At 46.2% G+C, this 13,582-nt stretch overlaps 1 protein-coding gene across 2 annotated transcripts in view; it reads left to right on the top strand.

Moving 5' to 3' along the window:
• Positions 1 to 13,582, top strand: part of LOC137519254 (ubiquitin carboxyl-terminal hydrolase CYLD-like) — a 152,565-nt gene that overhangs the window by 62,610 nt on the left and 76,373 nt on the right. Inside the window, exons 3-5 of one of the 2 annotated variants that reach the window (XM_068238130.1) lie at positions 5,489 to 5,764; positions 9,346 to 9,415; positions 12,145 to 12,335. In XM_068238130.1, coding sequence (XP_068094231.1) covers positions 5,489 to 5,764; positions 9,346 to 9,415; positions 12,145 to 12,335 — 537 coding nt within the window. Of the gene's footprint in view, positions 1 to 5,488; positions 5,765 to 9,345; positions 9,416 to 12,141; positions 12,336 to 13,582 lie in introns of both variants that reach the window. The other variant, XM_068238129.1, reaches the window with a different exon arrangement.

Here is a 13,582-nt window from a genome sequence, read left to right as displayed (position 1 = left end):
GTTTGCGTCTTTGCTCACTACAGAAGTCGGCTGCACCGGTATCACTGGCTTCTGCAACAGCAGACTGCCCTGCATTATTGATTAATTATTCTGATCAGGATAAATAATCAATAGTCTAGGGCACTCTGGTATTACAGCAGCCAGTGCACATGGTTACTAATGACAGGCAACTTCTGATGCACTAAACACATCCTGACACCTTTCTTTGCTAATGTCTGAGTTGCAGCACAGCAATCATTCTCTCTACTCACCCTGCTGCTCTGCCCATTTACTCACTGCAGGTTGTGTGTAGAGAGCGAGGAGACACATTGCCCACAGGAGCACTAAACACATCCTGCCACCTCTCCCTGCTAATGTCCCAGCTGCAGCACAGCAATCATTCTCTCTACTCACCCTGCTGCTCTGCACATTCACTCACTGCAGGCTGTGTGTAGAGAGCGAGGAGACACATTGCCCACGGGACAGAAGGGGAAGGGGTGCTCCATCTAGTGCAGGAAGTAGTACAGTCCCCGGCACTGCCTGCTGCTATTTTCCTGAATGTTGCCAACTATGAATAAAAGGTCTCAGGTGGAAGAACACAGTGACTGAGCACCACAGCGGCACCCCTAGTCATGGCTACGCCCAGCGCTGTGATCACCTGCAGTCTTATGGTAGCTATGTACTGTAGAGCCCATTGTAGTATATAGTCACACCCAGAAATGGTGAAATGCTATTTATTGCAGCTTGCATACAAATTGCATGCAAACTGTACTGAGTGTGAACTGGGCCAGTCCATATCTTCAGGAATTGTTGTGATTTGCCTAATTCCAAGCTGCCGACAATTGGCCGGAATCACTAGCATCTCACTGACCATCTCTAGTTACTCCACAAAATCGTGTTGTTCTGCCTGCACTCAGTGGAGGGCTGTATCCTGATTTCCTGCTCCGGTGACACCTTTCAGAGGAACAGGAAGTGAGGGGGAAATCTCTCCAGTCAGAGAAACAGGAAGTGAGGGGGAAATCTCTCCAGTCAGAGGAACAGGAAGTGAGGGAGAAATCTCTCCAGTCAGAGGAACAGGAAGTGAGGGGGAAATCTCTCCTGTCAGAGAAACAGGAAGTGAGGGGAAAATCTCTCCAGGCAGAGGAACAGGAAGTGAGGGGGAAATCTCTCCAGTCAGAGGAACAGGAAGTGAGGGGGAAATCTCTCCAGGCAGAGGAACAGGAAGTGAGGGGGAAATCTCTTCAGTCAGAGGAACAGGAAGTGAGGGGAAATCTCTCCAGTCAGAGGAACAGGAAGTGAGGGGGAAATCTCTCCAGTCAAAGAAACAGGAAGCGAGGGGGAAATCTCTCCAGTCAGAGGAACAGGAAGTGAGAGGGAAATCACTGCAGAACAGAAGCATGGGACTCCAGGATTGGATCTAACCCTTCCATATTACAATAATTACTGTCACTAGAGCTTAGTTGGTATACACATCCAACTTTGGAACAATGTTACCACCTCCATGTAGCATGGGAGTTTACCTACACAATCTGTTCATAATAATAAAAATTTCTGGGCCCTCATACTACATGCAGGTAGAGAAATTGGCCAATCAAAGTTGGATGTGTGTACCAGGCTTAAAGGACAACAATCAAAGCTAATGTTTTTGTTGCAGATGCCCTGTAATAGAGAGAATCATACATTATAGACTTGCAATAGATTAGCAATGATATTTATAATTACTTGTAAGCAAATAGGTTTTTTTTACCGTGTCCCTGAACTACACAGTTCAAACGGCCACTCAGGAGGCGTTGGATACAGGATCTGTCAGTACACCGTTATGTGTATTGTACAATCTAGTGTGGCAGTGTGAAAGAGTCCTCCCTGTGATCAGCATAATAGTGTGAGGAGGGAGACGCTGTGCACATGCTTGTGGAGAAAGTCCTGTCGGTCTGCCTCGCATAGACACAGTAAGCCGCGTATGCTATGCAGGGATGGATGGATCAGTAATGCCCGATCCACACAGGCTGCGTGCAACACAGAATATATTCAGATGTGCCCACCCCCCAATACTCCTCCCAGCCAACCCCTGCCCACCAATACTCCTCCCAGCCAAACCCCGCCCACCAATACTCCTCCCAGCCAAACCCCGCCCAACAATACTCCTCCCAGCCAAACCCTCCCACCAGTACTTCTCCCAGTCAACCCCCGCCTACCAATACTCCTCCCAGCCAACCCCAGCCCACCAATACTCCTCCCAGCCAACCCCCACCCACCAATACTCCTCCCAGCCAAACCCCGCCCAACAATACTCCTCCCAGCCAAACCCGCCCACCAGTACTTCTCCCAGTCAACCCCCGCCTACCAATACTCCTCCCAGCCAACCCCAGCCCACCAATACTCCTCCCAGCCAACCCTCACCCACCAATACTCCTCCCAGACAACCCCTGCCCACCAATACTCCTCCCAGACAACCCCCGCCCACCAATACTCCTTCCAGCCAACCCCCACCCACCAATACTCCCAGTCAACCCCCGCCCACCAATACGCCTCCCAGCCAACCACCGCACACCAATACTTCTCCCAGCCAAACCCCGCCCACCAGTACTTCTCCCAGTCAACCCCCGCCTACCAATACTCCTCCCAGCCAACCCCAGCCCACCAATACTCCTCCCAGCCAACCCCCGCACACCAATACTCCTCCCAGCCAACCCCAGCCTACCAATACTCCTCCCAGCCAACCCCCGCACACCAATACTCCTCCCAGCCAACCCCTGCCCACCAATACTCCTCCCAGCCAACCCCCGCCTACCAATACTCCTCCCAGCCAACCCCCGCACACCAATACTCCTCCCAGCCAACCCCTGCCCACCAATACTCCTCCCAGCCAACCCCCGCCCACCAATACTCCTCCCAGCCAACCCCCGCACACCAATACTCCTCCCAGCCAACCCCCGCACACCAATACTCCTCCCAGCCAACCCCAGCCTACCAATACTCCTCCCAGCCAACCCCCGCACACCAATACTCCTCCCAGCCAACCCCTGCCCACCAATACTCCTCCCAGCCAACCCCCGCACACCAATACTCCTCCCAGCCAACCTCTGCCCACCAATACTCCTCCCAGCCTATCAATACTCCTCCCAGCCAACCCCCGCCTACCAATACTCCTCACAGCCAACCCCCGCACACCAATACTCCTCCCAGCTAACCCCTGCCCACCAATACTCCTCCCAGCCAATCCCACACACGCACAAAAAAAACGCAGTTTTCTTACCGGGACATCTCATTGCTGCGTCTCTCCTCTCTATTACATGGCTTCTGAAAAAATCATTGCCTTTGATAGTTGTCCTTTAAAGAGTAACTGTCAGGCTGCAAAAGCTAATTTAAACCTCTATTCTCCTGTGTTAAACAGTTTAGAAGGAAGCCAAAAAGGCAATACTGAAGTTAAAAATCTCTCTTACTTTTGATGTGTGCTGAACAGCAAGGATGTTAGACCCAAGCTCTTAAAAGGACGACAGGCCGCATACCATACTGCAAAGCATTCTGGGGCTGCTTGGGTCCTCCCCTCCGCTGCTAGTGAGTCCGCTATTGTTCCTAGCCACATGGCTAATTAATATTCACTGCACAGTAGTGTTGTATTTTTTCTGAGTGGAATCATCAGGAAGCAGGCAGGACATGACGACACATTTGGCTTCATAGGAGACAGACAAACATGGAACCTGCCATGAGCTGTCAGGAGCATCAGTCTCTGCAAATACTATATAAAGATTCTGTGAAATCCAAACGTGGACAGTGAAATGCATATGTAATGTAAGTACAGCCAATATTTAGCTACTGATATATGTGACCTTATACCCAACAGCTCCTCTTTAAAGTGGACCTGAACACTTGTACAGGACAGAAGGAAAACACAGATAAATGCACCCTGTATGTATTTAGAGAGTTTAGCCTATCTAATTCCCCCTCATCTGTGACTAATCTCAAGTTGTAATTTGATCTCTCAGCTGTGTCAACTCAGGAATCTCCTCTGCCTCGGCAGAGCAGCTAATTGGTAAGCACAGGATGTTAACCCTATGTTTGCTTCCATGAAAGCAGGAAGTAGACACACTGCAGATTTATTGCAGGATTTGTATCAGCTGTAACAGATAAATGTTTTTGTTTAAAGGTTATTGTGCTGCTGCTTATATTTTAGAGCGCAGCGGAAGTTCTGAGTTCAGGTGCACTCTAAGGCTACGTTCACATTGGGGCGCTGCAATGCGTGTTATTCACGTGACGAGACGCATACAGTGAAGCATACCGTACATAGTATGAAGTATGCTTCACTGCATTGCACTGCAATGTGTTATGCGGTACTGCACTGCATGTACTCAGTTATGCTGACAGATTCCACCTGCTGGCACGCTGATGTAACTGCACCATTACAATATAATGCGATTATATTATTGGACGCTATGCTCTACTGTAAATGCATCTCTTAAAGGACAACTGAAGTGACAGGGATATGGAGGCTGCCACGTCTATTTCCTTTTAAGCAATACCAGTTACCTGGCAGCCCTGCTGATCCTCTGCCTCTAATACTTTTAGCCATAGATCCTGAACAAGCATGCAGCAGATCAGGTGTTTCTGACATTATTGTCAGATCTGACCAGATTAGCTGCATGCTTGTTTCTGGTGTGTGATTCAGCCACTACTGCAGCCAAACAGACCAGCAGGGCTGCCAGGCAACTGGTATTGGTTAGAAGGAAATAAATATGGGAGCCTCCATATTCCTCTCACTTCAGTTGTCCTTTAAAAAATTTCCAGAATTTGTGGGTTGTCTTTTTATTGCTGTCTTACCTCCAGTCCTGACAGGAAGCTGTGGAATTAATAATAAGGTTGTTATAAACCTCTGTACAGCGCGGTACACATACAATCTCGATTGGCCAATTTCACTACTTTCATGGACTATGAGGGGTTACTTACACAATCTGTTCAAAGTATTCAAAATCTGTTGGGCCTCATACTACATGAAGGTGGTAAAATTGGCCAATGAAGATTGGATGTGTGTATGCACCTGTAGGATGTGCCAGAGGTTAGGCAGCTACACCGTGCACTCAGCTGCTTTGTACTGCTACTTCCACCTCCTGGAGAGCTGCTACGGCCCACTGCAAAGCCTGCTACACACATACAATCTTGACTGACCAATTACATCATTTGCCAATCAAAATTGTAGGTGTGTACCAGGCTAAAACTGCACAGGCATGGTGACTGAGTTGGGCTGCCTCTTTTTGGATGCTGCATGCTGGGGTTTATCCACCATCAACAACTGACGCCCACTGTACCACCCCCCCATCCCCCCCACCTTCCCTTCCCCGCTCCTCCACATATCTATTTCCTGACCAGGTGGTTCCCATTAGTGTATGCCGGAATGCCCCATGATGGATGAGATCGGTGATTCGGTGTCTTCTAGAGGGGACGTGTTTGGTTGATCTGTTTGCCGCTGGCAATACTTCTGTGCCATAACATAAGTCACCTCCTATTTCCGCAGGGTGAAGGTGAAGGGCGTGGCCAGAACAACGGAACTCACAAGGGGGTGGCCTTCTTCAAATGTAAGAAGAACAGCGGCCTGCTCCTTCCATTCAACAAGGTCATTTTCAGCGGAGTGGCGCCGTCAGAGAGTGTGGCTCCTCCCCCACCGCAGGCCAGCCCACTGAACCCCGTAAATCAGGGGGACACAGTTGCGTTCTTTGTGGAGGACAAGTTGAAGCAAGGCTTGGTCATCTCCTCCAGCCACCAGGCAGACGGCTATGTAGAGGTGTTACCGGTGAGGGTGTGGCTTGTTCTGACCAATCACAGACCTGCCTTTTACTTCTGTTTTTGTTAACAATCCAGAATGTTTGTTTCTGAGAATTCCAAAGCCAGTAGGAAATATATCTGGTATCCCAGAATGCTCTGGGAAGAGAATTCTACATAGCTAATCAGCCTAGGCTAAGCATCAATCACTGAGCAGGCCGTACTACACACCAATGTACAGATAGATATAGATAGATAGATAGATAGATAGATAGATAGATAGATAGATAGATAGATAGATAGATAGATAGATATAGAAAGTGTTTCTGATGCTGAAACCAGAAAAAATACCATAAAAGTGGGTGGTCCCGGATAATGTACAGTATTCTACTGTATGTCACTTCAGGGCCTCTTTAACCATTTCAGCCTTTTGGACATAGCTGCTACGTCCAAAAGGCTGCTGTGTGCTCCCGTGGACAATCACGCGTGCACCCGCGCGTTTCCGTGCCGCCATCCGTTAGCCCAGAGATCAATGAATGGGAACGTAGTATCTCATTCATTGATCTAAGTCCCCATTAGAAAGACCGATGGCCACTATGAGAAGCCGCGATCTTTCTGAACCCCCCCAAAAATTCATGTCCTCCCTACAATTCCTGTAAACGAGAGCGCTCACTTACAGGGTGGAAAAAAAAAAAGACTGTGGCCATCTTGTGGCCAAATATTAAAACTACATCTACATACATTTTCTTTTTAATAAACACAATAAATTCAACTTAAAGTGAACCAGAGATGAAGCAACTTCATGTATTTTACCATATATATCAGTGGGAATATTAGAGAAAACACCTACCCTGCTCTCTGCTTCATCTTTCACTGCTCAGCCTGCTTCTAATCAGCCCCGATAAAATACCCGACTGAGCATTCAGTCTGGCCTTGCTCAGGAATCATTATAGCTGAGCCTGTCTTCTCTGATGTCTTTTCATGCCCAAGCCTGCCCCCTTCTGGCTCTGCTATAATGACTCAGCTATAATGATTCCTGAGCAAAGCCAGACTGAATGCCCAGTCGGGGATTTTATCAGGGCTGATAACAAGCAGGCTGAGCAGTGAAGGATGAAACAGAGAGCAGGGTAGGTGTTTTCTCTAATGTTTCCACTAATATATATGGTAAAATACATGAGGATGCTTCGTCTCTGGTTCACTTTAAAATTAACTGTTTACCTCCCACACTCCAAAAAAAACCCCAATAAATTGGTTAACTAAACAAAAAAAAATTGCAATTAAAAAAAAATACATAAATAGTTACCTAAGGGTCTGAACTTTTTTTTAATATGCATGTCAAGAGGGTATATTGCTAATATTTTTTAGATTATAAGCTTGTTATTAGTGATGGACGCAAAACTGAAAAAATGCACCTTTATTTCCAAATAAAATATTGGCGCCACACATTGTGATAGGGACATCATTTAAATGGTGTAATAACCGGGACAAATGGGCAAATAAAATATGTAGGTTTTAATTATGGTAGCATGTATTATTTTAAAGCTATAATGGCCAAACACAGACAAATAATCATCTTTTTTTTCCTTAAAGAGACTCCGTAACAAAAATTTTAGCAGTATTTCTCATATTCTACAAGTTCCTAAGGCTGTTCCATTGTGCTCTGGCTTACTGCAGCACTTTCTACTTGCACGGTCTTTGTAATAAATCAACTTATCTTTCCCCTGTCGGACTTATCAGCTGTGTCTGGAAGGCTGCCAACCCTTCAGTAATGTGAACAAGTTAACCCCTTCCATGCCCTTCCAGTGCTCCTGTGATGATTATTCCTTACAGACAATGTCCTCAATTCACGGAGCATTATCAAACGTTTATCAAACACTTTATCAAACGTTTGATAATTTACCTCATGGGTAAAATCTCATTTTAAATTCACTAAGGTGTTATATATTTATTGAATGTTTTACCGATAAAACGTTCAACAAATATATAACACCTTAGTGAGATTTTACCCATGAGGTAAATTATCAAACGTTTGATAAAGTGTTTGATAAACATTTGATAATGCTCCGTGAATTGAGGCCAATGTCCCTGCTCTCACTGTCAGCTTGTCTGCTATCTGTGAGGCTGATAAACACAGACTGATAAACTGAACAAAGAATAGCTGGCTGAGGAGGAAGCTGCCTGTCAGACTGACAGGAGTGCAGACCCGAGACTACAGGCTCTAAAGACACAGCTTGTCATGCTTCATTGACACAGAGCTCTTTCAAAACTTGCACATAACCTCTGGAGACTGAATTCTCTGTGTACTCACTGTGTATTAACTGAGTTCACTGCTCTGCTGATGTACTTCCTGTTTTGGTGGCCATCTTTTCTGTTTACAAAACAGTTTATAAAACAGTTTTTTTACCCTCTTTATTGCAGCGGAGAGCAGCAAAAATAATACAGAGGGGGCTAGGAGATGACCCCAAACTAGTGTTGGGCGAACAGTGTTCGCCACTGTTCGGGTTCTGCAGAACATCACCCTGTTCGGGTGATGTTCGAGTTCGGCCGAACACCTCATGGTGTTCGGCCAAACCGTTCGGGTTCGCCCGAACTACTCAAAGCCCGGCCGAACAGGGCCCCTGTTCGGCCGAATACTGCCCCCCTATGGGGTCGTAGGCATAAGGGGGGAGCATGCCCCGATCGCGGGGGAGGGGGTCGGAAATTCCCCCCACCCCCTCCGCTAGCGCTCCCCCCTCTGCCCGCTTCCCCATACAAAAAGTTGGCGTAAAGTTAAATATTACCGGTGGTGGCTGCTGCAGTGGCTGGCTGGCAGTGGTGTGAATGAGGAGGAGGAGTCCGAGTATGACGCGTTGAGGCCGGGCAGCGGGCGGTTCAGCGGTAGTACCCTTGTGGTACTTCCGCCCTTTCTCTGACCTCACGTCCTCTACGTGATGACGCATACGAGGGTACGCGTGACGCGTACCCTCGTATGCGTCATCACGTAGAGGACGTGAGGGCGGAAGTACCACAAGGGTACTACCGCTGAACCGCCCGCTGCCCGGCCTCAACGCGTCATACTTGGACTCCTCCTCCTAGTCCTCACTCACACCACTGCCAGCCAGCCACTGCAGCAGCCACCACCGGTAACATTTAACTTTACGCCAACTTTTTTATGGGGAAGCGGGCAGAGGGGGGAGCACTAGCGGAGGGGGTGGGGGGAATTTCCGACCCCCCCCCCCCCCCCCGCGATCGGGGCATGCTCCCCCCTTATGCCTGCGACCCCATAGGGGGGCCGTATTGCGGCATGTTCGGGTCCCCATTGACTTGCATTGAGTTCGGGGTTCGGGCCGAACATGCCGAACATCTGGCCCATGTTCGGCCTGTTCGGCCCGAACCCGAACATCCAGGTGTTCGCCCAACACTACCCCAAACAGGCAGGGATAAAATAATTATTAGCAAAATTTACCACCCAAAGAAAGCCTAATTGGTGGCAGAAAAAACAAGATATAGATCAATTCATTGTGATAAGTAGTGATAAAGTTATTGGTGAATGAATGAGAGGTGAAAATTGCTCGGATGCATAAGGTGAAAAACGACTGAAGGCTGAAGTGGTTAATCTCCTGTCTCTGGCAGGAGGATAGTGCATCCAGTGACTTGCTGAAGATCCCGCTGGACGCTATTCTAAAGGAAGACATCATTTCCGGTATGTCACACATTATATTATTTGTACAGCGCTGAGGAGGATGTTGGTGCTATATAAATACAATAATTTTAAGTTAGCCAATAAACGGTATCATCCTGATTCATAACTTCTTGCTTTACAAATACTAACTAATAATAATGTGTAACATGCATTTGAAGTAGACCAGTTTAAATTAATTCTTCACAAAAAGATTGCTAAAGGCTCTTTATTGTTGTTTTTGGTAAATAAGAGAACAAATATTTGCTGCAATTTTTTTGTATTGATTCCTCAGCGAACTACAGCTGCCTGCTCATTCCCAGCCACTCCTCCGACAGTCATACTAGCTTTTCTGGTTGGCTGGGTTATCAGAATTCTATTCAGCTGTCTGTCTGGAGTATTAAAATACTCTCACAATACTACAGTGTGCTCCATAGAGTAAAATTATATCTAGGGCCTGAATAACTATCTTCCAAGGTCTCTGATTACTGGAAACCAACAAGGACCTTATAGGGCATTCATTGTGTATATGTATTTTTTGTCACTTAGAATCCTATCAGACGTAGATCCAATCAGTTCATCAGAACAGCCATACACAACACAAACAAATGGAACGCTTTCCTGATTTATTATGTTGTTTGTTTGTTTTTGTTTTGTTTTGTTTTGTTTTTTATAACAAATTGTACAATTAATTTAAAAGAAATTGATTTTTCAGGGTTTTATTTTAATAAAAATAAAAACTGAATGCTTTATTCAAAAATGTTTTGGACATTTTCAGGAACATTGAGTCTCAGTGTTGGTTTATTGGTTTAATTTTTCAAACAAATTGATCAAGCGGAAAAATCGATCACATTCAAAATATTGAATTGTGTATTATTATTATATAGTATTTAAGTTTTCACAGTGAGAGAGTTATCTCATCACTTCAGTCCTTAAGTTACCTCCTCTGAAGTTATTTTCACATGCAGTTAACATAATTGACAGCCTGTCCTTAACTTTAAAATTCTGTAGTTATTTTAAGGATTCAAGAGTCAACTTTAAAGGGATACTTAAGTGTGAGATAAAAAATGATTTTTACTCACCTGGGGCTCCCCTCAGCCCCCTGCAGCTGAACGGTGCCCTCGCCGTGTCCCTCCGATGCGCCTGGTCTCGCCGGCGGCCACTTCCGGTTTGGCTGTCACCGGCCAACAGGCTGGGAACGCGGCTAATTATCCGCGTCTCCGGCCGCAATAGCATTATAGAGGGCGCTATTGCGGCAACTGGTATTATTTTAAAAGGAAAAATCCATATCCTTCTCTGGTTAGGTTCCCTTTAAGAGATCTCACCTTAACTTGAAGACAGAAGATAACTCTAGAAACGTTATTAAAGACAGGAGATAAGCTTAGTGAATTGAGGCCATTGTCCATTAGGAGGGGACACAACTGACATCGGGGTGTATGCAATAAACAGAGTTAGAGCGGACCTGAACTCAGAACTTCCTCTCTGCTCTAAAAGATAAGCAACAGCATAATAACCTTTAAAGAAAAATATTTTTTGTTACAGCTGATAAAGAAATCTGCACGATGTCTACTTCCTGCTTTCATGGAAGCAGACATAAGGTGAACAGCCTGTGTTTACTAATTAGCTGCTCTGCCATGGCAGCTAGCTGACACATCTGAGAGATCAAATTACAGTGTTGATTAGACACAGATGAGGGGGGATTATGCTAAACTCTCTAAATATATACAGGGTGCATTTCTCTCTGTTTTCCTTCTGTCCTGTGCAAGAGTTCAGGTCCAGTTTAACTCTGTTTATTGCATCCATCCCCTAATGTGGAAAGGATCCTCAGATCCATGCTGGATAAAGCTGGGGGCGCACTATACATTTTCCTCAGATGATTGTTGGCCACAAAAATATTTTCTACAAAGATTGTTCAGTCATCTGTGAGGGCCAGTTCACACTAGGGGCGTTTTTGCCCTTTTTTCAAGCGCTGGCGATTTTCAAAAATGCCCTAAAAAAACTTGTGCAATGATTCCCTACAAAAGAGTTCACATCTGAGCGGTTTGTTTGCGATCTGCTCAGCAAAGCACTTCCTGTACCATTTTTGGGGCGTTTGTACCTCAATGGAAGGTATAGGAAAAACGCAAAACGCTCACAAAATCATTTTGTGCAGCGATTGCTTTCGTGTTTTTAAGAATAAATACATTGTATTTATGCTTTTCCGGGTCAAAGAGTTCACTTCCTGACTTGCGTCAGAGAGTGAATTAAAAAAACGCTCTGGAAAAGAGCTTAGAAAATCGCTTTTCTCAAAAACGCAGCGCCCACCCAAGTGCCGGGAGGTGCTAAAAAGAAAAAACTCGCACAAAAACACAAAACGCTTGAGTTTTTAGGTGTGAATGAGGCCTGAGTGCATGTGTCCCCTGACCCCACCGATGACGTTGTGAGTAAACAACCATCCTGGACCACCTTTATTGTTCATCTCTCAGTTGTCTTCCCTCCTCCCTCCCCCTCCATAGAACAGAACAGGCATATTGTTAGTGCTCTGTGGTCAGACGTCCTCTCTATAGTCAGCAATGTGTTTGGGGACATCTACAGATGGACTGCAGACCAAAAGGTCTTGGCCATTGGTTGACCATGTTTCAATGGGCTTCACCATGATTTGTGATTGGCTGAGAATTACTGATCAGTAGCAGTTTTATGTCTGTGTTGCTGTCGGACTCTTGAATAGCTTGATGTTGACCTCATACACATTATGTCTCCTGGTTTTCCAGAAGATGGTGGCACCCCAAGCAGAGACTTTAAGAGCCTCAGTAATGGGGCACTGAAGGAAGAAGCTCCGGTCCACCATCTGGAAGTGGATTCTCTTGTACAGATCCAGTATAAAGAAGGGGAGCTGGCGTATGGCACCATCAGGTGGCTGGGGAATCTGGCATATAGTGAGGACACCATGGTGGGGGTGGAGCTGGTGAGTATCACAGTATGAATAGTAAAATTACTAACGCTGCTCTCAGAAGGGGATCACCATTTACTGAAGGACGACTCTTTCAGTCTTTTGGCGTCAGCCAGTAAATGGTATCATTATAATTTAATCTTTCCACCGGAGTTTCATTAACAAAGTCCTCTCATTCTCCAAGTTGGAGATCATCGGATGTGTGACTTGCCAAACTGGCCTGGCCATATTTACAGAAAGCTGTCCATCTACTAGCTGTATATAGATTACAAGCTAAGCCTGGGTCATATCTGATCTTACTGATCACTGCTGACTAGTGAAATATCAGGCAAGTAGATTTTTTCTGTAGGAATTATCAAACCATTAAGAGCATCAGGTCCACTAGAAGGTTGGGATGTTTGGTACTCGTAAGCATCCTGTGCCAGTTAATTAGCTCCACCCCACTGTCACCTTCAGGATACCCTTTGCCCCGCCTCCCCCATGATATAAAAAAACATAACGATTCTTTGAGAACACTGAGAAAGCACGCAGACTGAAATTCCACCAAAATGTTGACAAGTCAGTTTAACTTAAAGGGACACTTAGGCCAGGAATCAAAAGTAAGTTTTACTTGCCTGGGGCTTCTACCAGCCCCCTCCTGCTGTCCCGTGCGCTCGCAGTCACTTATGGATCCTCCGGTCCCCCGCCGTCAGCTAGTTCAGTTTTCGCTGGCAGGCCCTGATGGGGCCTGGCCACGCGTTATCCTTCTTCATGTTCCTGTCCTCAATAGCGTCCTGCACAGGCGCAGGGCACTATTGCGGACGGGAACGTGAAGAAAAATACGCATGGCCAGGCCTTTCAGTGAAAACAAAACTAGCTGGTGGCAGGGGACCGGCGGCTCCGTGAGTGACTGCGAGGGCACGGGACAGCAGGAGGGGGCTGGTAGAAGCCCTGGGAAAGTAAAACTGACTTTTGACTACTGGCTTAAGGGGAAACTCTGACCAAGAATTGAACTTTATCCCAATCAGTAACTGATACCCCCTTTTACATGAGAAATCTATTACTTTTCACATACGGACCATCAGGGGGCGCTGTATGACTGATTTTGTGGTGAAACCCCTCCCACAAGAAACTCTGAGGACCGTGGTACTCCTGGCAGTTTCCTGTCTGTGAACCTTGTTGCATTGTGGGAAATAGCTGTTTACAGCTGTTTCCAACTGCCAAAAAAAGCAAGCAGCAACTACATCACATGCCAGCAGTAAAAATGTCACCATGTGATAAAT

This window comes from Hyperolius riggenbachi, chromosome 5 (assembly GCF_040937935.1).
Source record: "Hyperolius riggenbachi isolate aHypRig1 chromosome 5, aHypRig1.pri, whole genome shotgun sequence".
Taxonomy (NCBI): Eukaryota; Metazoa; Chordata; class Amphibia; order Anura; family Hyperoliidae; genus Hyperolius; species Hyperolius riggenbachi.
Note: the sequence above shows the minus strand (reverse complement) of the source record. Positions and strands in the feature narration are given on the sequence as shown.